The following is a 27,126-nucleotide window of genomic DNA, read 5'->3' as shown; positions in this document are numbered from 1 at the left end:
TATCCCTTTTTGTAATCTATTGATTTATGCAACGTCAATTTTAAAACTTCCATTAGAAGCAGAACATAAACCAGGAAGAGTCTGTGACAATATTAAAATATATACACATAAAACTGCAATGTCAACGGTAAAAATATTTGTACAAGATACAACAATCTGAGTCTCATTTCAAGTTAACATCTAGTTACATTTTAGCATATTACATTTTCAATCTTTGTGCAATGCTTGCTGTCTTAATTCACATTGTAACTTAGAGTACTTTCACTATAGTGCCACAGCCAATCCCCCTTTTCATACAACCATAATAAAAACACCTATAGCAGTAAAACAAACAGTTGAATTAAAAATAAACCATTCCCTTTCTGACAAAAACAGACATAGGTTTGATCAAAAGCCTGAGATATCTAAATGCAACGAGGGGTACAGGTATGTCACATACGTTATGCTCAAGTGGACAGGTAAATGACATCATCGCACTGCCACTCTGCTCTTTCCATCCATTCCTAAACCTTCCTTCCTTTCTCATTTTTCTTCTTTTTTGTCTCCAGTATCTCTTCCCTTTTTTCTATCCACTCCCCCTTTTTAGCACAATCACTAGAGGCAGTGTGCCATAGCACTTCGGTTTGTAAACACATAATGGAACACAGACACATGGGTAACATTATAAATTCTAAAAACTTAAGGCATGATTTCTACTGCAGCGGTCTGCTGGATAACTTAGCAACGACCACCATAAGGATTTACTTTACAGGTTAAAAAGACAGACATTTGTTACCAGGTAAAACCAATGGTAAAAGTCACTTTAGCAATGAGATGAACTGGGCAGTAGGTCTGCAAATGTACCTGATGTCACTCAGTCAGGCACTGTTGTGAGATACGTTGAGGTATGTGTGTGTAAAACACAGATACACATGTAACAGTGTATGTACATGTGAGTTTGAGGGTAATGATGTTTTGAATCACTCACAGAAATGTAAGAGTTTCACACACAGAGGAAATATGAGTATCACACTGCAGAAGTAAAACTTTGTGCATGTAGGTGTGTGCATTTCACTGTAACGATTGTATGAAATATTACTGTTCTTGTAATGCTGTTTGGTGGAGTAGTCAGCTCTAGACAAGCCACTTCTCAATGCAGGTGTTGAACACTGTGTAATTGGAGTGCCAATTGATGTGCTCTACTCCAGCCATGGAGCACAGGAACAGGTCCCCGCGAGCATTTAGGGTCTTCAGACCAAACACATCTCTCAAATATAGCTGGGAAAGAAGGAAAATAATGCAAGGAATCATCATTATAAGATTACATCTAGAATCTTGTGTCATATCTATGCACAAGCATGGTCTAAAATAATACTTACATCCTGGTCCTTTATCTCAACGACAGTCTCATTGTCATTGTAAAATCCAAACTGACTACAAAGTCAAAAAGAAGGGAGGGAACCAGTGAGTGGATGACCTTGAATGAATAACACAGACATACACTATATATACACACACAAAAGTATGTAGACACCCCTTCAAAATAGTGGATTTGGCTATTTCAGCCACACGTGTTGCTGACAGTTGTATAAAATCAAGCACACAGCCATGCAATCTCCATAGACAAACATTGGCAGTAGAATGGTTACCTAAAGAGGTCAGTGACTTTCAATGTGGCTTTGCCATAGGATGCCACCTTTCCAACAAGTCAGTTCGTAAAATGTCTGCCCTGCTAGAGCTGCTCCGGTCAACTGTAAGTGCTGTTATTGTGAATTGGAAATGTATAGGAGCAACAACGGCTCAGCTGCGAAGTGGTAGGCCACACAAGCTCACAGAACGGGACCGGCGAGTGTGCGTAAAAATCGTCTGTCCTCGGTTGCAACACTCATGAAGCTTCATGAAATGGGTTTCCATGGCCGAGCAGCCGCACACAAGCCTAAGATCACCATGCGCAATGCCATGCGTCGGCTGAAGTGGTGTAAAGCTCGCGGCTATTGGACTCTGGAGCAGTGGAAACACGTTCACTGGAGTGATGAATCACACTTCACCAGCTGGTAGTCTGACGGACAAATCTGGGTTTGGCGGATGCCAGGAGAACGCTACCTGCCCCAATGCATAGTGTCAACTGTAAAGTTTGGTGGAGGAGGAATAATGTTCTGTGGCTGTGTTTCATGGTTTGGACTAGGCCCCTTACTTCCAGTGAAGGGAAATCTTAATGCTACAGCATACAGTGACATTCTAGACGATTCTGTGCTTCCAACTTTGTGGCAAACATTTGGGGGAAGGCCCTTTTCAGCATGACAATGCCCCTGTGCACAAAGCGAGGTCCATACAGCAATGGTTTGTCGAGACCCTGTGTGGAAGAACTTGACTGGCTTGCACAGAGCCCTGACCTTAACCCCATCGAACAACTTTGGGATTAATTGGAACGCCGACTGCGAACCAGGCCTAATCGCCCAACATCAGTGCCCAACCTCACTAATGCTCTTGTGGCTGAATGGAAGCTTGTCCCCGCAGCAATGTTCCAACATCTAGTGAAAAGCCTTCCCAGAAGAGTGGGGGCTGTTATAGCAGCAAAGGGGGGGACCAATTCCATATTAATGCCCATGATTTTGGGATGAGATGTTCGACAATCAGGTGTCCACATACTTTTGGTCATCTAGTGTATAATCTCTAGGAACAAAATGCCTCATACATTAAAGTGGAGAGAGAAGATTCTTCTTAGAATTGTCCATTTAAAACGAAACATATCTTGTCAAGCAGATAGAATGGAAACAATTCTTTAACAGAATATAGATTAGTAAGAATATTACACTCTTTAGGAAAGAGGAACTAGTTACCTGGACTGCCAGGGTGTGATGACTCCATCGTCTGGCCCCCCGATTAAGACCAGCTTCTTGATACGTAGGAAGTTCTTCTTCCACACTGTGTGAATGAGAAAGGATATGATATTCTAACTACAATACCTTCAGAAATTATTCATGCCCCTTGAATTGTTCCACATTTTGTTGTTACAGCCTGATTTTCAAAATTGATTAAATATATTTTTTAAATTCCCTAACCCACCTACACACAATATCCCATAGTGCTAACATGTTTGAGATTTTTGCAAATGTATTGAAAATGAAAATACAGAAATATCCTTTACATAAAGTATTCAACCCCCTGAGTCAATACATGTTAGAATCACTGTTGGCAGCGATTACAGTTGTGAGTCTTTCTGTGTAATTCTCTATGAGCTTTCCACACCTGGATTGTGCAACATTTGCCCATTATTCTTTTCAAAATTCTTCAAGCTCTGTCAAAATTGGTTGTTGACCATTGGTAGACAACCATTTTCAGGTCTTGCCAAATTGATCAGAAATACAGTGTAGACATTGTTAATGTTGTAAATGACTATTGTAGCTGGAAACGGCTGATTTTTAATGGAATATCTACATAGGCGTACAGAGACCCATTCTCAGCTACCATCAGTCCTGTGTTCCAATGGCACGTTGTGTTTGCTAATCCAAGTTTATCATTTAAAAAAGGCTAATTGATCATTAGAAAATCCTTTTGCAATTATGTTAGCACAGCTGAAAACTGTTGTGTTGATTAAAGAAGCAATAAAACTAGCCTTCTTGAGACTAGTTGAGTATCTGGAGCATCAGCAATTGTGGGTTCTATTACAGGATCAAAATGGCCAGAAACAATTAACTTTCTTCTGAAACTCGTCAGTCTATTCTTGTTCTGAGAAATGAAGGCTATTCCATGCGAGAAATTGCCAAGAAACTGAAGATCTCGTACAACGCTGTGTACTACTCCCTTCACAGAACAGTGCAAACGGGCTCTAACCAGAATAGAAAGAGGAGTGGGAGGCCCCGGTGCACAACTGAGCAAGAGGACAAATACATTAGAGTGTCTAGTTTGAGAAACAGACGCCTCACAGGTCTTCAACTGGCAGCTTCATTAAATAGTATCTGCAAAACACCAGTTTCAACGTCAACAGTGAAGAGGCGACTCCGGATGCTGACCTTCTAGGCAGAGTTTCAAAGAAAAAGCCATATCTCAGAATGGCCAATAAAAAGAAAATATTAAAATAGGCAAAAGAACACAAACACTGGACAGAGGAAGATTGGAAAAAAAAGTGTTACGGACAGACTAATCGAAGTTTGAGGTGTTCGGATCACAAAGAAAAACATTTGTGAGACGCAGACCAAATGAAAATATGCTGGAGGAGTGCTTGATGCCATCTGTCAAGCATGATGGAGGCAATGTGATGGTCTGGGGGTGCTTTGGTGGTGGTAAAGTGGGAGATTTGTACAGGGTAAAAGGGATCTTGAAGAAGGAAGGCGATCACTCCATTTTGCAACGCCATGCCATAACCTGTGGACGGCGCTTGATTGGAGCCAATTTCCTCCTACAAAAGGACAATGACCCAAAGCACAGCTCCAAACTATGCAATAACTATTTATGGAAGAAGCAGTCAACTGGTATTCTGTCTGTAATGGAGTGGGCCAGCACAGTCACCGGATCTCAACCCTATTGAGCTGTTGTGGGAGCAGCTTGACCGTATGGTATGTAAGAAGTGCCCATCAAGCCAATCCAATTTGTGGGAGGTGCATCAGGAAGCATGGGGTGAAATCTCTTCAGATTACCTCAACAAATTGACAACTAGAATGCCAAAGGTCTGCAAGGCTGTAATTGCTGCAAATGGAGGATTATTTGACACAATTATTATTTATATTAAAAATCATTATTTCTAACCTTGTCAATGACTACATTTCCTATGCATTTTGCTATATTTCCTATTCAAACTCATTTCATGCATGTTTTCATGGAAAACAAGGACATTTCTAAGTGACCCCAAACTTTTGAACGATAGTGTAAGTCAAAACTGTAACTCGGCCACTCAGGAACACTCACTGTCTTCTTGGCAACTCCAATGTAGATTTGGCCTTGTGTTTTAAGTTATTGTCCTGGTGAAAGGTAAATTAATCTCCCAGATTCTGGTGGAAAGCAGACTGAACCAGGTTTTTATCTAGGATTTTGCCTGTGCTTAGCCCCATTCCGTTTCTTTTTTTATCCTGAAAAACTCCCTAGTCCTTAACGATTACAAGCATACCCATAACATTATGCAGCCACCGCTATGCTTGAATATATGGAGAGTGGTACTCAATAATGTGTTGTGTTGGATTTGCCCCAAACACAACGCTTTGTATTCAGGACAAAAAGTGAATTGCTTTGCCACATTTTTTGCAGTATTACTTTAGTGCCTTGTTGAAAACAGGATGCATATTTAGAATATTTTTTATTCTGTACAGTCTTCCTTCTTTACAAACTGACCCATCATCAGTTTTCTCCCATCACAGCCATTAAACTCTGTAACTGTTTTAAAGTCACCATTGGCCTCATGGTGAAATCCCTGAGCGGTTTCCTTCCTCTCCGGCAACTGAGTTAAGAAGGACACCTGTATCTTTGTAGTGACTGGGTGTATTGATACACCATTGAAAGTGTAATTAATAACTTCACCATGCTCAAAGGGATATTCAATATCTGCTTTTTATTTTATTTTTTACCCATTTACCAATGTGTACCCTTCTTTGCGAGATATTGGAAACCCTCCTTGGTCTTTGTGGTTGAATCTGTGTTTGAAATTCACTGCTCGACTGAGGGACCTTAGAGATAATTGTATGTGTAGGGTACAGAGATTAGGTAGTAATTAAAAAATCAGGTTAAACACTTATTGCACACAGAGTGAGTACATGCAACTTATGTGACTTGTTAAGCAAATGTTTTACTCCTGAACTTATTTAGGCTTGCCATAACAAAGGGGTTGAATACTTATTGACTCAAGACATAATTAATTTGTAAAGAAATTAAAAACATAATTCCACTTTGACATTATGGGGTATTGTGTGTAGGCCAGTGACAACAATATCTCAATTTAATCCATTTTAAATTCAGGCTGTAACACAACAATGTGGAAAAAGTCAAGGTGTGTGAATACTTTCTGAAGGCACTGTATATAATATTGTAATTAAATAACAGCAATACTGCACAATGAGCAAAGGGTTCCTATTAAATGCAGAGTAATACAACCCATGATGACATTGACTCAGCAGCAATAGAGTAGACAGACTAACCCTTCTCTGAAATAGTGGATTAATTTAGAACCCACAGCAATATCGGCAGAGTTGCTGACCTGTTGAATTGGGATTTGGCCTCTCGCTGTTCAATAAAGCCAGATAATCACTGCCGTTCACGTACATGTCCATGTGATGGGGGTCTGCAAGAGAAAACAAACAGTTTAGTCAAACAAAAACTTCTACTCCAACCACATATCATCAATATATCCACAGTTACTCCTTGAGAAACCTGACGCATAGGCCATTGCATATAGAAAATCCATCTACCTTCAGCGTTGAGGGAGTGCACAACCTTTGTATTGCCCAGTCCTCAGCTCAGCCTACTAACCTTTCCAGAAGTTGCAGATAGATATCCTTTGGCCCACCGAGGTGTAGCAGAAATGGAACAGGTTGGACTTCATGAACTGGGGGAAGAGGTACTTCAGGTAGTCTGTGTCTGAACAGAAACAAGAGAAAAGACAAGTTTCTGTTTAGTTCAGGCCTGAGCACACACTGGGAGCCAGGGTGACAATGTACCATGTTTCAAACAATGATGTTGGCTGTTGAGCACAAAGATCAAGTTGATGGCTTCTAGTGAACGCTTACCTCCATACTGCCCAGCCTGAGGTGAGGACAGAGAGATGAAGGAGTGGACATTGTGATCAGGGAGAGTAGATAGGATTCCTCTGCAAATCAGTCCACCTGGAACAGAATGAGAGTGACAGTAAATACAGGTAAATGCCTAAATGAAGGAAACGCCAACATAAAGTGTCTTAATAGGGCATTGGGCCACCACGAGCCAGAACTCCTTCAATGCACTGTGGCATAGATTCTACAAATGTCTGGCACTCTATTGGAGGGATCAGACACCATTCTTCCATGAAAAATTCCATAATTTGGTGTTTTGTTGATGGTGGTGGAAAACGCAGTCTCAGGCGCCATTCCAAAATCTCCCATAAGTGTTCAATTGGGTTGAGATCTGGTGACTGATGGCCCTGCTACACTACAGCCATAGGGCTTCCGGCATTGCCATCAGCCATTGAAATCAATGAAAGCTGCTATACTGCCCATGTTGCGCTTGCGTTGCATCACGTCCAACTGCAGCTTCCAAGCTCAATAATTGCAGAGGTTCAATTCTCTATAGCTCAAGAGTGCGTTCATTCGATCTTGTGAATTGAAATAATGAGAAATAAAGTTGATTTTTTGTTGCATATGGCCTCGACTATACACCACTGGTTATCTTACTAAGATCTATGAAGTCAAGAAGCTACTAGCAGAAACTCTAGCTAGCTAGCTACATTGACTATGTTCACAATGTAAACACTTGTTACTTGCGTAATTAGAGGATCATTTAGTACAACCACCAGCAACAATTGAATGAGTACTTGCAAAAAAACTGGACCAAAGCTATTGTACTTACACATAATCTATGAATATGGTCCAGTACAGTAGGAGAAAATAGAATAAAGAAGCTCTCCCCCTCTGCTCCTCTCAAAACAACACGCTCTGTGTAGCAGGTAGAACGTTACATTGACGCAACACTGATGGCAAAGCAACATGACGTGTATAGTGGAGCTGAAGTGTAAGACGTCCATGGCATATGGTTTACATCATTTTCATGCTCATCAAACAGCTCAGTGACCACTTGTGCTCTGTGGATGGGGGCATTGTCCCGTCCAGCATTTTTATATATGACCCTAAGCATGACGGGATGTTAATTGCTTAATTAACTCAGGAACCACACTTGTGTGGTGTTTGCATCCCTCATTTACTCAAGTGTTTCCATTGTTTTGGCAGTTACCTGTTCCCATTTCATTGTAGAAACATGAGGTGAAATGATAGCCCCACGTTAAATGTATAAAGATTCAAAATGGAACCAAACAAATGCAAATCATACAATCAAACCTTGAGAGTAGCAGATGAAGTGGACCCCATCTGCAGCGTTCTGCATGACGGGATAGATGGCAGCCTTGAAGCCCTCCACTTGTTTCCATAGTGGCTGTAGGCTGGAGCTGCGGTCAAACAGGTCAAAGACTGACACATTGGTTCCTGGGTGAGACTGTCAGAAGAAGACGAGGATGGGACAGATTAGAGCACTATAACAAAGATAGCTTTATAGAACACTAATTGAAAAGGCTAGGAGTGTGGGAGAGTCAGACAAATGACTGAAAATATGATGTTAATATTGACAAAATAATACCTCAACTGACAGAATTGATTATGCAAAAACAAAAGCCAAGACGTATTGGTTTTTCAGCAGGGGTCAAACAGGCATACTTATATTGGTTGAAATGCCTCAGCTGTTTAAAAAAAAAATATTGTAAACAAATATTTCCCTTCATTATTTTCCAACCCCACCACCCCTTCCCTAATTGGAGTAAACTAGTGAACAACAACGCTTAGGCCTCTACTTCCAGCTTATGCATACTAATATATATATATATATATATATATTATTTTTTTATGGACACAGTCAATTTTACAATAATTATATTTTGTTTGTTTTTACTCCTGAACATCTACCCTCAACCTCTCCGATCATTTTCATGATGTCCATCCGGTTTGCTTCTATATGCCATATCTTTCTAACTGTGCTCTTTCACAAAAGCTCACAACCTATAACCTATATACTTATTATGGACACAGTATGCTTTACATTAGTTATCTTGTTGTTATTAGTTGTTGTTATTTGTCCCATCCTTCAGCTCCATTCAACATCTCCCATCTATCTCCTAACACCATCCACATTGGATTTCTATTTGCCATATGTTTTTCAACTGTACTGTGATGTTTCACAAAAGTTCTGAACCCTTCTATTCTCATTGTTTCTACAGATTGTAAATTGAAAATAAACATTTTTGCTAAAAGTATTATATTATTGATCAATTGACTATGACTTTTCAGATTACCCAGTAGTGCTATCTGCAGGGTTAGCTCCAGGTAAATATTGCAATCCTTCAGCCATTCCTGGACCTGTGACCAGAAACAAGCTACAAATGGACAGTACCAAAACAAATGATCTAATGATTCTGTCTCTTCGCAGCAAAACCTGCGGAGCTGGGAAGATTGTATCCCACATTTAAATAACATTCTATTGGTAGCAAGAATTTTGTATAATCATTTAAATTGAAAAATTCTAAGTTTTGAATCCGGCGTCATTTTGCGTATCAGTTCATAAACACTATGCCATGGAATAGGTACGTCAAAAATCTCTTCCCAACTATTTTGCAATCTATAATGGGAAGGCTGTCATTCCTTTGGTCCTTAAATGAAACTGGTATACTTTTTTATTTATCACAATTTCTTTAACCAATTCTGTTCTTTAATGCAGGGCCGACAGACAAGTTCCTTACTTTTTCCCCCTTCCACTTTCCTTTTCCATTTTTGCAGTAATGATGCAATTATTTGGTTGTAATTTTGGGTAGAGCAGACATTTCCATATGTTTTTGTTAGCTGCATGTGCGACAACTCCACCAGTCCTACCTATGATTTAATTTACAAAGATTATACATTAAAAAAATAATAATTCGAAATATGTTTTTTAAAATCAATTAGTACATTTGAGTTTAACCACAATATTTGTTGCATTATTTGTTCTGTTGTTTCTGGAGGATTCAATTGAAATTGCAACCAACTTTCTATGGCTTGTTTTAGAAATAGTGATATTTGGGAGATTATTTCCTTTTCAAATAACTGAAAGTGAGAGGTTGTAATCTGAATAAAAGGAAAAAGACCATGCTTGAACATGGGGTGAGACAATCTGACTAATTTGCTAGAGAACCAGTTCGGATTTAAGTATAACTTTTGTATGACTGAAGCTTTTAGTGATAGGTCTAATGCTTTAATATTTAATCATTTCTGTCCTCCAAATTAATATTCATTATTTAAATAGGCCCGTTTAATTGTCTGGCTTGCCGTTCCCAAAACATTTAATATTTTTCTCTCATACAATTTTTAAAGAACTGTTCGCTAGGCGTAGGCAAGACCATAAGCAAATAGGTAAACTGGGATAATACTAAAGAGTTAATCAGGGTGATTTTTCCACAAATAGACAGGTATTTACCTTTCCATGGTAGCAAGATCTTATCTATTTTTGCTAACGTTATATAAAAATGTATTGGAGTGAGATTATTTATTTCATTTGGGATATGTATTCCAAGTATATCCACATCACCATCAGAACATTTTATTGGTAAACAACATGGTAATGTAAAAATTGTACTTTTTTGTGATCCAACACGTAATATAGTACATTTATCATAATTTAGTTGTAATCCAGAGAGGTTAGAAAATGTATCTAGATCCTCTATGAGGCTGTGGAGGGATTCAAATTGTGGATTTAAAAGAAAACATGAATCATCAGCATACATTGACACCTTTGTTTTTAAGCCCTGGATTTCTAATCCCTTGATATTACCGTGGGATCTGATTTTAATAGCTAACATTTCAATGGCCATAATAAATAGATATACCGATAGTGGACAACCTTGTTTTACTCCTCTTGACAGTTTAAAACTTTCTGAGAAATAGCCATTATTTACTATTTTATACCTAGGGTTACTATACATGATTAACACATTTTATAAGAGATTCTACAAAATTGAAATGCTCCAGGCATTTATATATAAGCTCCAGTCGTACTTTATCAAATGCCTTTTCAAAGTCTGCTATGAATAGCAAGCCTGGTTTCCCAGTTTTTTCATAGTGTTCTATTGTTTCCAGTACTTGCCTTATATTATCTCCGATGTATCGTCCATGTAAAAAACCTGTCTGATTAGAATGAATAATGTCCGACAATACCTTTTTAATTCTATGCACTATACTTTTTGCATCACAACACTGAAGTTTAAGGGGCCTCCAATTTTTTTAAATGGACTGGATCTTTATATTTCCCACTTGTATGCTGTTTCAGTAATAATGAAATCAGACCTTCTTCTTGAGTGTTTGATAATCTACCATTTACATAGGAGTGGTTAAAACATGCTAATAATGGTCCTCTGATTATATCACAAAAGGTTTGGTATACCTCGACTGGTATGCCATCCAACCCTGGATTTATCCCGGACTTAATGTCTTTAATTGCATCTAGAAGTTCCTCCTCTGTAATTTCACCTTCACATGAGTCTCTCTGTATGGCTGTTAATTTTACATTATCAATAGAAACAAAATCTCTACAATTAGCTTCAGTTAGAGGAGATGGAGGCGACTGAAACGAAAACATACAGTTGAAGTCAGAAGTTTACATACACCTTAGCCAAATACATTTAAACTCTGTTTTTCACAATTCCTGACATTTAATCCTAGTAAAGATTCCCTGTTTTAGGTCAGTTAGGATCAACACTTTATTTTAAGAATGTGAAATGTCAGAATAATAGTAGAGAATGATTTATTTCAGCTTTTATTTGTTTCATCACATTCCCAGTGGGTCAGAGGTTTACATACACTCAATTAGTATTTGGTAGCATTGCCTTTCAATTGTTTAACTTGGATCAAACTCTTCGGGTAGCCTTCCATAAGCTCCCCACAATAAGTTGGGTGAATTTTGGCCCATTCCTCCTGACAGAGCTGGTGTAACTGAGTCAGGTTTGTAGGCCTCCTTGCTCGCACATGCTTTTTCAGTTCTGCCCACAAATGTTCTATAGGATTGAGGTCAGGGCTTTGTGATGGCCACTCCAATACCTTGACTTTGTTGTCCTTAAGCCATTGCCACAACTTTGGAAGTATGCTTGGGGTCATTGTTCATTTGGAAGACCCATTTGCGACCAAGCTTTAACTTCCTGACTGATGTCTTGAGATGTTGCTTCAATATATTCACCTAATTTTCCTTCCTCATGATGCCATCTATTTTGTGAAGTGCACCAGTCCCTCCTGCAGCAAAGCACCCCCACAGCATGATGCTGCCACCCCCGTTCTTCACGGTTGGGATGGTGTTCTTCGGCTTGCAAGCAACCCCCTTTTTCCTCCAAACATAACGATGGTCATTATGGCCAAACAGTTATATTTTTGTTTCATCAGACCAGAGGACAATTCTCCAAAAAGTACAATCTTTGTCCCCATGTGCAGTTGCAAACCGTAGTCTGGCTTTTTTATGGTGGTTTTGGAACAGTGGCTTCTACCTTGCTGAGCGGCCTTTCAGGTTGGGTCAATATAGGACTCGTTTTACTGTGGATATAGATACTTTTGTACCGGTTTCCTCCAGCATCTTCACAAGGTCCTTTGCTGTTGTTCTGGGATTGATTTGCACTTTTCGCACCAAAGTACGTTCATCTCTAGGAGACAGAACACGTCTCATTCCTGAGCGGTATGACGGCTGTGTGGTCCCATGGTGTTTATACTTGTGTACTATTGCTTTTACAGATTAACGTGGTACCTTCAGGCATTTGGAAATTGCTCCCAAGCATGAACCAGACTTGTGGAGGTCTACAATTTTTTTTCTGAGGTCTTGGCTGATTTCTTTTCATTTTCCCATGATGTCAAGTAAAGAGGCACTGAGTTTGAAGGTAGGCCTTGAAATACATCCACAGGTATACCTCCAATTGACTCAAATTATGTCAATTAGCCTATCAGAAGCTTCTAAAGCCATGACATAATTTTCTGGAATTTTCCAAGCTGTTTAAAGGCACAGTCAACTTAGTGTATGTAAACTTCTGACCCATTGGAATTGTGATACAGTGAATTATAAGTGAAATAATCTGTCTGTAAACAATTGTTGGAAAAATTACTTGTGTCATGCACAAAGTAGATGTCCTAACCGACTTGCCAAAACTATAGTTTGTTAACAAGAAATTTGTGGAGTGGTTGAAAAACAAGTTATTGACTCCAACCTAAGTGTATGTAAACTTCCGACTTCAACTGTATGCTTAAAGTACTTTGCTTTCTCCTTCAAAATATCATTTGGTGAATCATGGGTGACTCCGTAATTTGTAACCAGTTTCAGTAAATTATTTTTGGTAGCATTTCTATGTTGAAGATGAAAAAATAATTTGGTGCATTTTTCCCCATATTCCATCCAGTTTGCTTTATTTTTATAATATATTACACTTGATCTTTCTTGAATAAGTTTCTCCATTTCTTTTTGTTTTTCCTCTAATTTATTCTGAGCCTCTATGTTACAGTTTTTATTGCTATCTATCTTCTCTGTTAGACCTTCTATTTCCTTTGTTAGTATGGCCTCTTTTGACCTAAATTGCTTTTGTTTTCGAGATGAGTACTGAATTGCATGGCCTCTAAAAAGGCACATTTAAAAAAGTGTCCCATACAATAAGGGGATTTGCTGTACCTATGTTGTCAGAAAAAAAGTGTGGATCATCATTATTTGGTCCGTAAAGGTTAATGAGCCATATCTGTTTATGGTCCAATAACATATTTAAAATCCTCCATCTATGGGAGAAGCATATTTTGCCCCCCCCCCCAGTCCCTTTTCCACACAACTTAATCTAGAATTGTTGAATGAGTTTCCTGTAAACAATATATATTATATTCCTTCTCTTTGAGCCATGTAAATATTGTTCTTCTTTTGTTATTATCTGCTAAGCCATTACAATTATAAATGGCTATACTTATTTTACCACTTACCATAATGAGATACAAGTTTCAAATCTATTTATCATAATATATGTTTGTAAATTTACCAATAAAAAATACCATGGTGATTGAGTGTCCATATAGCTGTACCATGATATTTGCATTGCTACCAAGTAGCAGAGTCCCCAGAGATTGGAAAGCTGCCGCGGTCATCCCCCTCTTCAAAGGGGGTGACACTCTAGATCCAAATTGCTACAGACCTATATCCATCCTGCCCTGCCTTTCGAAAGTATTCGAAAGCCAAGTTAACAAACAGATCATCGACCATTTCGAATACCACCGTACCTTCTCCGCTATGCAATCCGGTTTCCGAGCTGGTCACGGGTGCACTTCAGCCACGCTCAAGGTCCTAAACGATATTATAACCGCGATTGATAATAGACAGTACTGTGCAGCCGTCTTCATCGACCTGGCCAAGGCTTTCGACTCTGTCAACCACCGCATTCTTATTGGCAGACTAAATAGCCTTGGTTTCTCAAATGACTGCCTCGCCTGGTTCACCAACTACTTCTCAGATAGAGTTCAGTGTGTCAAATCGGAGGGCCTGTTGTCTGGACCTATGGCAGTCTATGGGGGTGCCACAGGGTTCAATTCTTGGGCCGACACTTTTCTCCGTGTATATCAATGATGTCGCTCTTGCTGCTGGTGACTCTCAGATCCACCTCTACGCAGACGACACCATTTTGTATACATCTGGCCCTTCATTGGACACTGTGTTAACAAACCTCCAAACGAGCTTCAATGCCATACAACAATCCTTCAGTAGCCTCCAACTGCTCTTAAACACTAGTAAAACTAAATGTATGCTTTTCAATCGAACGCTGCTGGCACCCGCCCACCCGACTAGAATCACCACTCTCGACGGGTCTGACCTAGAGTATGTGGACAACTACAAATACCTAGGTGTCTGGTTAGACTGTAAACTCAACTTCCAGACTCACATAAAGAATCTCCAATCCAAAGTTAAATCTAGAATCGGCTTCCTATTTCGCAACAAAGCCTCCTTCACTCATGCTGCCAAACATGCCCTCGTAAAACTGACTATCCTACCGCTCCTTGACTTCGGCGATGTCATTTACAAAATAGCCTCCAACACTCTACTCAGCAAATTGGATGTAGTCTATCACAGTGCCATCCGTTTTGTCTCCAAAGCCCCATACACTACCCACCACTGTGACCTGTACGCTCTTGTTGGCTGGTCCTCACTACATGTTCGTCGTCAAACCCACTGGCTCCAGGCCATCTATAAATCACTGCTAGGCAAATCCCCGCCTTATCTTAGCTCATTGGTCACCATAGCAGCACCCACCCGTAGTCTGCGCTCCAGCAGGTACAGTGGGGAAAAAAAGTATTTAGTCAGCCACCAATTGTGCAAGTTCTCCCACTTAAAATGATGAGAGACGCCTGTAATTTTCATCATAGGTACACGTCAACTATGACAGACAAAATGAGGAAAAAAAATCCAGAAAATCACATTGTAGGATTTTTAATGAATTTATTTGCAAATTTTGGTGGAAAATAAGTATTTGGTCAATAACAAAAGTTTCTCAATACTTTGTTATATACCCTTTGTTGGCAATGACACAGGTCAAACGTTTTCTGTAAGTCTTCACAAGGTTTTCACACACTGTTGCTGGTATTTTGGCCCATTCCTCCATGCAGATCTCCTCTAGAGCAGTGATGTTTTGGGGCTGTCGCTGGGCAACACGGACTTTCAACTCCCCTCCAAAGATTTTCTATGGGGTTGAGATCTGGAGACTGGCTAGGCCACTCCAGGACCTTGAAATGCTTCTTACGAAGCCACTCCTTCGTTGCCCGGGCGGTGAAAAAAAAAAAAAAAACAGCCCCAAAGCATGATGTTTCCACCCCCATGCTTCACAGTAGGTATGGTGTTCTTTGGATGCAACTCAGCATTCTTTGTCCTCCAAACACGACGAGTTGAGTTTTTACCAAAAAGTTATATTTTGGTTTCATCTGACCATATGACATTCTCCCAATCCTCTTCTGGATCATCCAAATGCACTCTAGCAAACTTCAGACGGGCCTGGACATGTACTGGCTTAAGCAGGGGGACACGTCTTGCACTGCAGGATTTGAGTCCCTGGCGGCGTAGTGTGTTACTGATGGTAGGCTTTGTTACTTTGGTCCCAGCTCTCTGCAGGTCATTCACTAGGTCCCCCCATGTGGTTCTGTGATTTTTGCTCACCCTTCTTGTGATCATTTTGACCCCACGGGGTGAGATCTTGCGTGGAGCCCCAGATCGAGGGAGATTATCAGTGGTCTTGTATGTCTTCCATTTCCTAATAATTGCTCCCACAGTTGATTTCTTCAAACCAAGCTGCTTACCTATTGCAGATTCAGTCTTCCCAGCCTGGTGCAGGTCTACAATTTTGTTTCTGGTGTCCTTTGACAGCTCTTTGGTCTTGGCCATAGTGGAGTTTGGAGTGTGACTGTTTGAGGTTGTGGACAGGTGTCTTTTATACTGACAACAAGTTCAAACAGGTGCCATTAATACAGGTAACGAGTGGAGGACAGAGGAGCCTCTTAAAGAAGAAGTTACAGGTCTGTGAGAGCCAGAAATCTTGCTTGTTTGTAGGTGACCAAATACTTATTTTCCACCATAATTTGCAAATAAATTCATTACAAATCCTACAATGTGATTTTCTGGATTTTTTTTCCTCAGTTTGTCTGTCATAGTTGACGTGTACCTATGAAGAAAATTACAGGCCTCTCTCATCTTTTTAAGTGGGAGAACTTGCACAATTGGTGGCTGACTAAATACTTTTTTTCCCCACTGTATATCTCACTGGTCATTCCCAAAGCCAACACCTCCTTTGGCCGCCATTCCTTCCAGTTCTCTGCTGCCAATGACTGGAACGAATTGCAAAAATCTCTGAAGCTGGAGACTCTTATCTCCCTCAATAACTTTAAGCATCAGTTGTCAGAGCACCTTACCGATCACTGCACCTGTACACAGCCCATCTGAAATTAGCCCACCCAACTACCTCATCCCTATATTGTTATTTATTTTGCTCTTTTGCACCCCAGTATCTCTATTTGCACATAATCTCTTGCACATCTAGCATTCCAGTGTTAATACTATTGTAATTATTCTGCACTATAGCCTATTTATTGCCTTACCTCCATAACTTGCTACATTTGCACACACTGTATATATATTTTCTGTTGTATTTCTGACTTTATGTTTTTTACCCCATATGTAACTCTGTGTTGTTTTTTATTGCACTACTTTGCTTTATCTTGGCCAGGTCGCAGTTGTAAATGAGAACCTGTTCTCAACTGGCTTACCTGGTTAAATAAAGGTGAAATAAAAAATAAAATAAAAAGTAACCCTCCAATTGTTCTCCACTATTCCCCCCGCTAAAGCCCCTCCCCATCCCAAGTTGGGTTGTCATCCCAGTGATCAGCATACCACCCCCGTCCCCCCGGATCCCTAGGCCCCCGAGAGGCCAAGACCCATCCTTCGAAAACAGCACACAGTGCCACCCACAAAACAGAAGCAGGTCAACCACCAAAAGCATTTCCAATGCTCTCACCTCAATATGTATATAGCTATTAAAAATATATCTTAATTTCTATCATTATCAATTAATATGCGTAATAATGTTGGCAGCTCATGCGAAGGATTGTTACCTATAACCCGGATTGCCATTGTATTACATTACATTTTTGTCAAGCAATTATTATTTTAGCAAACAATTGTGGTTCATCCTATATTCTCCCTAACATCCTTACCCTCTTGCAACAGATGTGGGATACACACACACATACTCTTACACACTCAACCCCTTTCCTCCACAATCAACCATAAGCTCAGATGCTCAACAGTTGTTACATCCCAGAGCCCAACTCAAGAAAGGATCTGATTTACGAATGCATATACAGTTACAGCTGTTTGAGAAAGCATGCAAGATTGAGCAAAAATTGTCAATTTTTAGATTTGATTAACCTATGTCAAGTCCTAGGTGATGGAGATCAGATCCACCCTCTTCCCCTGAAACACAAACATTCTGGTCCCCCGTTGTAACCATTTTTCCCAAGCATCTCCGTGCAGTCAGACCTTTGATTATTTTGTGCCACCAGGGCCACAATAATATGCCCCCTCTCTGATTGTCCGAGTGTGACCCCCTCCCCATGGGTTACACTGCAGCCAGTGTTGCCAGCACTGCCACTACCTGGGTGGGGGTACCCAACCGGAATCCCCACCGGCTAGGTACAAGGTCATCAAGGTTCTCATTAGCAGCTTTGAGAATTCCCTTGTATATTATGCTCTCCCATCGGGGAGCTCTGGCTTTGTAGGACCAACCCTGCCAGGCAGGCTCAGAATCTTGAGGGGGCAGTGCTGCTCTAGTAGGTCTCTGACCGCATTTATCTTTCTGTTTTGGCTGCATATAGGCAACTTACAGCAGGCCATAAAACAGATGGGGACTTCTCTTTGGTGTATGAGTCGCTCAGGTGGGTGTCTAGGATATAGGGTTGGGGACCGTTCCATCGTGATAGGACAATAAAAAAATTAATTACATGCATACTTTATTTTAAAATATATATCCCTCATCTGCACAAAATTGAAAGCGCTCTCTCACAACCCCTGCTCACAGACACACGTAGGTTCTGGGATATGCAACCATTTCCTTTCTCACTCACTTAACGCCACACTTTTCCAAACACAAAAACGCACACCACACCTTCCATCACAATTCATCCACACATACCCACATACTGTGCCTTCTATGTCTTCTGTTCGCTATGTTTTTATCTCCACTATGTTGATTGAGTACTTGTGTTCTAATTAGTTATATATGAAGATGTATTATTTAGCTTGTTATCCTTTCTTGTAATGCCGTCTTATCCCTTTATAAAATACTATAAATGTGTTTTATTATTACAATCCCTACCATGGCTAGTATTGGGTTTATCGACTACGTGAGCAACATGCTTCCCTTTTAATCTATTTTCCTTGAAGATTGGGTACAGAACTTTGCGCCGTTCTGCAATCTCCCTTGGGAAATGATCATTAATGCCTATTTTCGTGCCTGCAAGTCTTTCACCTAGGCTTTTAACCATTACTTTATCCTTAAAGAAAGCACATTTGGCAACGATTGGACGCTCATATCTCTGTCCTTTGTCCGAAACGGTGTACACGTTCGAGTTGGATTTTATCGACAGCATCGAGTGGGATTTGAAGGGCTGTAAGAAAGAAGTCCTTCGCAATTTTTTCGGTAACCTCTCCTTCTTTTTCTTGGATACCCGAAAGTACTAGATTTTCTCTAATCGATCTAGTCTGTATGTCTTGTAAGGCTTCTCTCAGAAAGTTGTTCTCCTTTTTAAGTTCCTTAACGTCCGTTTCTATCTTAGTGACTGTCCATTGTAGCCTTTTGTATCTTTCGCCATTATTGCTGCTTTTTCGTCATTCAACTCCTTTACATCCTTACTGACCAACTCTAGTATGCCCAGTTTGTCATTTATCGACTTCAACAGATCGCTTTCCACACTTACCAGTCCCAGTGGTGAAAAGCATAAATCATCTGTATCCGTCGAGGAGTCGCGTTTTCTCTTGGAGATTGATTCTCCTCATTTATCCTCCGTCATGTTTGAGTGTTGCTTGTTGTTGTAATATTTGTCGATACATTTCTCTAGCCTTATGATTTGTTTTGTGTTATTATCCAAATTGAATGTTATTACCCACGAGTATATGAAGTGCTAATATTTAGTCTAACTTAATGATATTGAATATTACGTTTTTATCTTGAGGTGATTTGCACCGCTGTGTGTTCAATACGCCATCTTGTCACGTCTGCCTCAGCTTGTTGTTTTATCACATAGGTCTATCCTTTGGAAATGTATTACTACATTAAATCAAATCAAATCACATTTTATTGGTCACATGCGCCGAATACAACAGGTGCAGACATTACAGTGAAATGCTTACTTACAGCCCTTAACCAACAGTGCATTTATTTTAAACAAAAAAGTAAGAATAAAACAACAAAAAAGTGTTGAGAAAAAAAGAGCAGAAGTAAAATAAAGTGACAGTAGGGAGGCTATATATACAGTAAAATAAAGTGACAGTAGGGAGGCTATATATACAGGGGGGTACCGTTGCAGAGTCAATGTGCGGGGGCACCGGCTAGTTGAGGTAGTTGAGGTAATATGTACATGTGGGTAGAGTTAAAGTGACTATGCATAAATACTTAACAGAGTAGCAGCAGCGTAAAAAGGATGGGGTGGGGGGGCAGTGCAAATAGTCCGGTAGCCATGATTAGCTGTTCAGGAGTCTTATGGCTTGGGGGGTAGAAGCTGTTGAGAAGTCTTTTGGACCTAGACTTGGCACTCCGGTACCGCTTGCCGTGGCGGTAGCAGAGAGAACAGTCTATGACTAGGGTGACTGGAGTCTTTGACAACTTTGAGGGCCTTCCTCTGACACCGCCTGGTATAGAGGTCCTGGATGGCAGGGAGCTTTGCCCCAGTGATGTACTGGGCCGTACGCACTACCCTCTGTAGTGCCTTGCGGTCAGAGGCCAAGCAGTTGCCATACCAGGCGGTGATGCAACCAGTCAGGATGCTCTCGATGGTGCAGCTGTAGAATTTTTTTGAGGATCTGAGGACCCATGCCAAATCTTTTTAGTCTCCTGAGGGGGAATAGGCTTTGTCGTGCCCTCTTCACGACTGTCTTGGTGTGTTTGGACCATGATAGTTCGTTGGTGATGTGGACACCAAGGAACTTGAAGCTCTCAACCTGTTCCACTACAGCCCCGTCGATGAGAATGGGGGCGTGCTCAGTCCTCTTTTTTTTCCTGTAGTCCACAATCATCTCCTTTGTCTTGGTCACGTTGAGGGAGAGGTTGTTGTCCTGGCACCACACGGCCAGATCTCTGACCTCCTCCCTATAGGCTGTCTCATCGTTGTCGGGTGATCAGGCCTACCACTGTTGTGTCGCCGGCAAACTTAATGATGGTGTTGGAGTCGTGCCTGGCCATGCAGTCATGGGTGAACAGAGAGTACAGGAGGGGACTGAGCACGCACCCCTGAGGGGCCCCCCGTGTTGAGGATCAGTGTGGCAGATGTGTTGTTACCTACCCTTACCACCTGGGGGCGGCCCGTCAGGAAGTCCAGGATCCAGTTGCAGAGGGAGGTGTTTAGTCCCAGGATCCTTAGCTTAGTGATGAGCTTAGAGGGCACTATGGTGTTGAATGCTGAGCTGTAGTCAATGAATAGCATTCTCACGTAGGTGTTCCTCTTGTCCAGGTGGGAAAGGGCAGTGTGGAGTGCGATAGAGATTGCATCATCTGTGGATCTGTTGGGGCGGTATGCAAATTGGAGTGGGTCTAGGGTTTCTGGGATTATGCTGTTGATGTGAGCCATGACCAGTCTTTCAAAGCACTTCATGGCTACAGACGTCAGTGCTACGGGTCGGTAGTCATTTAGGCAGGTTATCTTAGAGTTCTTGGGCACGGGGACTATGGTGGTCTGCTTGAAACATGTTGGTATTACAGACTCAGTCAGGGACATGTTGAAAATGTCAGTGAAGACACTTGCCAGTTGGTCAGCACATGCTCGGAGTACACGTCCTGGTAATCCGTCTGGCCCTGCGGCCTTGTGAATGTTGACCTGCTTAAAAGTCTTACTCACATCGGCTACGGAGAGCGTGATCACATAGTCGTCCGGAACAGCTGGTGCTCTCATGCATGCTTCAGTGTTGCTTGCCTCGAAGCGAGCATAGAAGTGGTTTAGCCTGCCTGGTAGGCTTGTGTCACTGGGCAGCTCGCGGCTGTGCTTCCCTTTGTAGTCTGTAATAGTTTTCAAGCCCTGCCACATCCGACGAGCGCCAGAGCCAGTGTAGTATGATTCAATCTTAGACCTGTATTGACTCTTTGCCTGTTTGATGGTTCGTCGGAGGTCATAGCGGGATTTCTTATAAGCGTCCGGGTTAGAGTCCGTTCCTTGAAAGCGGCAGCTCTACCCTTTAGCTCAGTGCGGATGTTTCCTGTAATCCATGGCTTCTGGTTGGGGTATGTACGTACGGTCACTGTGGGGACGACATCATCGATGCACTTATTGATGAAGCCAGTGACTGATGTGGTGTACTCCTCAATGCTGTCTGAAGAATCCCGAACATGTTCCAGTCTGTGCTAGCAAAACAGTCCTGTAGCTTAGCATCTGCGTCATCTGACCACTTTTTTATTAGCCGAATCACTGGTGCTTCCTGCTTCAGTTTTTGCTTATAAGCAGGAATCAGGAGGATAGAGTTATGGTCAGATTTGCCAAATGGAGGGCGAGGGAGAGCTTTGTATGCGTCTCTGTGTGTGGAGTAAAGGTGGTCTAGAGTTTTTCCCTCTGGTTGCACATTTAACATGCTGGTAGAAATGAGGTAGAACGGATTTAAGTTTCCCTGCATTAAAGTCCCCGGCTACTAGGAGCGCTGCATCTGGATGAGCGTTTTCCTGTTGATTAATGGCCTTGTACAACTCATTCAGTGCAATCTTAATGCCAGCATTGGTTTGTGGTGGTAAATAGACAGCTATGAAAAATATAGATGAAAACTCTCTTGGTAAATAGTGTGGTCTACAGCTTATCATAAGATACTCTACCTCAGGCGAGCAAAACCTTGAGACTTCCTTAGTATTTGATTTTGTGCACCAGCTGTTGTTTACAAATATACACAGACCGCCGCCCTCGTCTTACCGGAGTCTGCCGTTCTGTCCTGCCGATGTAGCGTATAGCCTGCTAGCTGAATGTTGTCATTGTTGTCGCTCAGCCACGACTCCGTGAAACATAAGATATTACAGTTTTTAATATCCCGTTGGTAGGATAACCGTAATCTTAAATCGTCCATTTTATTCTCAAAAGCTTGAACGTTGGCTAATAGGATTGATGGGAGAGGCAGTTTACTCGTTCGCCGTCGGATCCTTACAAGGCACCCGGATCTGCGTCCACGATATCTCCGTCTCTTCCTCACGCGAATGACGGGGATCTGGGCCTTGTCGGGAGTCTGTAGAATATCCTTCGCGAACGCCTCGTTGAAGAAAAAGTATTCGTCCAATACCAGGTGAGTAATCGCTGTCCTGATATCCAGAAGCTCTCTTTGGTTATAAGAGACGATGGCAGAAACATTATGTACAAAATAAATTACAAATAACGCGGAAAAACACACATAATAGTACAATTGGTTAGAGGGCTGTAAAACGGCAGCCATCTTCTCCGGCGCTGTTCAAGTCACGTTTTTGTATCTTTCGCCATTATTGCATACTCCAATTTGCATACCGCCCCAACAGATCCACAGATGATGCAATCTCTATCGCACTCCACACTGCCCTTTCCCACCTGGACAAGAGGAACACCTACGTGAGAATGCTATTCATTGACTACAGCTCAGCATTCAACACCATAGTGCCCTCTAAGCTCATCACTAAGCTAAGGATCCTGGGACTAAACACCTCCCTCTGCAACTGGATCCTGGACTTCCTGACGGGCCGCCCCAGGTGGTAAGGGTAGGTAACAACACATCTGCCACACTGATCCTCAACACGGGGGCCCCTCAGGGGTGCGTGCTCAGTCCCCTCCTGTACTCTCTGTTCACCCATGACTGCATGGCCAGGCACGACTCCAACACCATCATTAAGTTTGCCGACGACACAACAGTGGTAGGCCTGATCACCGACAACGATGAGACAGCCTATAGGGAGGAGGTCAGAGATCTGGCCGTGTGGTGCCAGGACAACAACCTCTCCCTCAACGTGACCAAGACAAAGGAGATGATTGTGGACTACAGGAAAAAAAGAGGACTGAGCACGCCCCCATTCTCATCGACGGGGCTGTAGTGGAACAGGTTGAGAGCTTCAAGTTCCTTGGTGTCCACATCACCAACGAACTATCATGGTCCAAACACACCAAGACAGTCGTGAAGAGGGCACGACAAAGCCTATTCCCCCTCAGGAGACTAAAAAGATTTGGCATGGGTCCTCAGATCCTCAAAAAATTCTACAGCTGCACCATCGAGAGCATCCTGACTGGTTGCATCACCGCCTGGTATGGCAACTGCTTGACCTCTGACCGCAAGGCACTACAGAGGGTAGTGCGTACGGCCCAGTACGTCACTGGGGAAAAGCTCCCTGCCATCCAGGACCTCTATACCAGGCGGTGTCAGAGGAAGGCCCTCAAAATTGTCAAAGACTCCAGCCACCCTAGTCATAGACTGTTCTCTCTGCTACCGCACGGCAAGCGGTACCGGAGTGCCAAGTCTAGGTCCAAAAGACTTCTCAACAGCTTCTACCCCAAGCCATAAGACTCCTGAACAGCTAATCATGGCTACCCGGACTATTTGCACTGCCCCCCACCCCATCCTTTTTACGCTGCTGCTACTCTGTTAAGTATTTATGCATAGTCACTTTAACTCTACCCACATGTACATATTACCTCAACTACCTCAACTAGCCGGTGCCCCCGCACATTGACTCTGCAACGGTACCCCCCTGTATATATAGCCTCCCTACTGTCACTTTATTTTACTGTATATATAGCCTCCCTCCTGTCACTTTATTTGACTTCTGCTCTTTTTTTCTCAACACTTTTTTTGTTGTTGTTTTATTCTTACTTTTTTTTGTTTAAAATAAATGCACTGTTGGTTAAGGGCTGTAAGTAAGCATTTCACTGTAATGTCTGCACCTGTTGTATTCGGCGCATGTGACCAATAAAATTTGATTTGATTTGATTCCCACGGGGGGCCAGTATGAAAAAAAATTAAGTATGAACTCACTACTGTAAATTGCTCTGGATTAGAGCGTCTGCTTAATGACTAAAATGTAAAATTGAACAAGCATGGGAAACAGTGTTTAAACCCTTTACAGTGAAGTTATTTGGATTTTTACTAATAAAGTAAATATAAATATAGTATGAAAAAAAAAAATATTAAGTATGCACTCACTAACTGTAAGTCGCTCTGGATAAGAGTGTCTGCTAAATGACTAAAATGTAAGCTGATGTGTAAAAGCAGAACTTGATAGGACCTCACAGTGTATCAAAAAGCCCCTGTGATACCTTGTAAATTCTCACACCTGACATCCAGTGTGTGTTGCCATCAAGTTACGTATTAACTTCTACTTACAGTAGTTCCCTCTCTGACATTTAAGTTATTTATAGTCATAAAACGTGGTCAGAGGGTGGGGAACCACTTAAACAATGTGGGAGCCAGGAAGAGATCATCTTCAAGGAGAGGGGAAACGTGAGATGATGCTATGTTGAAAACTGCAAGAGCATGCATATCTCCTGTTTAGTCTCCTCCCCATCTTACAACAGTCAGCAAAAAAATTCCCCCCTGCAGCCATGTAAAGTATTTTCAGGTTCAATGAATTGCTGATCTTAAAAAAAGGAGAATGATCCTAAGGATCATAGTTTTCTTGTGCGCTTACCAAGGCCAGGGGTGATGATTAGGCAACATTATGCCAGGAACATTTTGCTCTAGAATCAGGCAATAATCAACAGCCTATTTCCCTTGTATTCATGAAGAGCTCAGCTGATAAGACTGGTGACAAACTGCTGATTTCATATTATAAACTGGGTGGTTCGAGCCCTGAATGCTGATTGGCTGACAGCCGTGGTATATCAGACCTTATACCACTGCTATGACAAAACATTTATTTTTACTGCTCTAATTACTTTGGTAACCAGTTTATAATAGCAACAAGGCTCCTCGGGTGTTTGTGGATTATGGCCAAAATACCATGGCTAAGGGCTGTGTCCAGGCACTCCACGTTGCGTCTGCTTAAGAACTTGTACCAGCAATAACGAAAATGGAAACATTGTAGCGAAGTTCTTATAAACCCCCCATGGTCTCCTGCTATTCTCAAGCAGACCACAGTAATGTTTGATATGAGTAAACTGAGGCGTGCACCCAGGTTCCTGCAGCACAATGGAAACACCATGTACAAACACGGAAATTACCCAAAGATTGCCAGTTTAAGATACTGGTATTAGCCTCCTGTAGCTCAGGTGGTAGAGCATGGCGCTTGCAACGCCAGGGTTGTGGGTTCGATTCCCACGGGGGGCCAGTATGAAAAATGTATGCACTGACGCTCTGGATAAGAGCGTCTGCTAAATGACTAAAATGTAAATGGTATGGGCCTTACACATACATTCTACATAATTCAACCTGCCATATCTGTTCTGTTGTTACATAGCATAGCAGGCGTATATTATTACCCATACCCAATCTTTCCTTAGTTAGATTTGTGGACCGTGGTGATATATTTTCAAGCACTCACCTGATTGATGAAGCGAAGCAATTCCACAAATTCCCCGGAGCTGTCGAACAACCCATGGACTATGACCACTGGTTTGTACCCGATGACTGCAGCAACAAGGCAGGCACCAAACAGTGACCACAACAGCCTTGTCGCCCCGCTCTTCCTTCGACTAGAAACTGCAGAAGAGGGCCCTTTCATAGTTATAAAAAAATAAAATAATAAAATAATCTTTGTAAAACCAACGAATACTAAAATATCTTACACTGTTCAAAATTTCCTACGAATCCGGTTAAAATCTTGTTCCTTGCTTTGGCGGTATTCCCTAATCTTTAGACAAATGTTACAAAAAAATAAAAATGCTATCTCATGTGCTACTCTTTACTCTCGTTCACCATCATAAATCATGTTCTAAATTAAACGAACACCCTTGCTGAACGTCTGAATATGACTGGGGTTGCTTAACCACAACACCGCTTGATATTTGCTTTGTTTGTTCCGGTTCGTGATCAAAAACGCGAGACGACATGAAGTAATTTCCGGTTTCGATAGCTTCTCAAAGGAGCCGCCTGCCACCAGAAGACAGCAAAATATAACTAGACTGAAAAAATACAGCATGCACCTTTTCCCAAAATAACACACTCAGGACAACATATCCATTGTAAACAAGGTTGCAACTTACAGTCAGGACATACTCAAATGATAATTCAAGTTATGTTTCACTATATTGGTTCACTCCAATATATTGGTATCACTCCGCGGCGGAGGGATATATCCGAGGTCAGGATTTACAGATTTTACTTTACCTGTGTCACGGCTTGGGTACGCCCTTATATATAGACCCCATGGCCGCGACACACGTTCTCTTTCATTTTCTCGGCGGACGTCGTTATGGTTTGAGGTACAAACTTTCTGAAGTTCACTTGGTAAGTCACTGTTAAGTGTAATATCTTGCGTGGAAGTATACTCACTGGCTGTATGTTGAGACATTAACTTTGGAGTTCGTTAACGGAGTTACTTTGTCATATGGTGTTGGTTTTACTGCTTGGATATTAAACCGGCAAGGTAATATTGCAGTTGCGTAAACCAAAAAATCATTAACTGGCTGCTGTTTTTTTGTCTGCCTGTTTTCCCCAAACGTTCTTCCCCGGTTTTTGCAGAGGTACTGGGTAATTTATCCCTCACTGGGTTCCTATTCC

At 41.6% G+C, this 27,126-nt stretch overlaps 1 protein-coding gene across 1 annotated transcript; it reads right to left on the bottom strand.

The window, feature by feature from the left end:
- Positions 1 to 26,475, bottom strand: LOC121586348 (lysosomal thioesterase PPT2-A). The gene is made up of 8 exons (XM_041902965.2): positions 25,949 to 26,475; positions 7,992 to 8,145; positions 6,693 to 6,788; positions 6,436 to 6,543; positions 6,164 to 6,247; positions 2,820 to 2,904; positions 1,359 to 1,413; positions 1 to 1,257 (listed from the first exon to the last, which is right to left on the bottom strand). The coding sequence occupies exons 1-8, from the start codon at positions 26,126 to 26,128 to the stop codon at positions 1,114 to 1,116; spliced, it is 906 nt and encodes a 301-aa protein (XP_041758899.2). The 5' UTR covers positions 26,129 to 26,475; the 3' UTR covers positions 1 to 1,113.
- Positions 26,476 to 27,126: the final 651 nt, after the last annotated feature.

This window comes from Coregonus clupeaformis, chromosome 17 (assembly GCF_020615455.1).
Source record: "Coregonus clupeaformis isolate EN_2021a chromosome 17, ASM2061545v1, whole genome shotgun sequence".
In the NCBI taxonomy this organism is placed as follows: Eukaryota; Metazoa; Chordata; class Actinopteri; order Salmoniformes; family Salmonidae; genus Coregonus; species Coregonus clupeaformis.
Note: the sequence above shows the minus strand (reverse complement) of the source record. Positions and strands in the feature narration are given on the sequence as shown.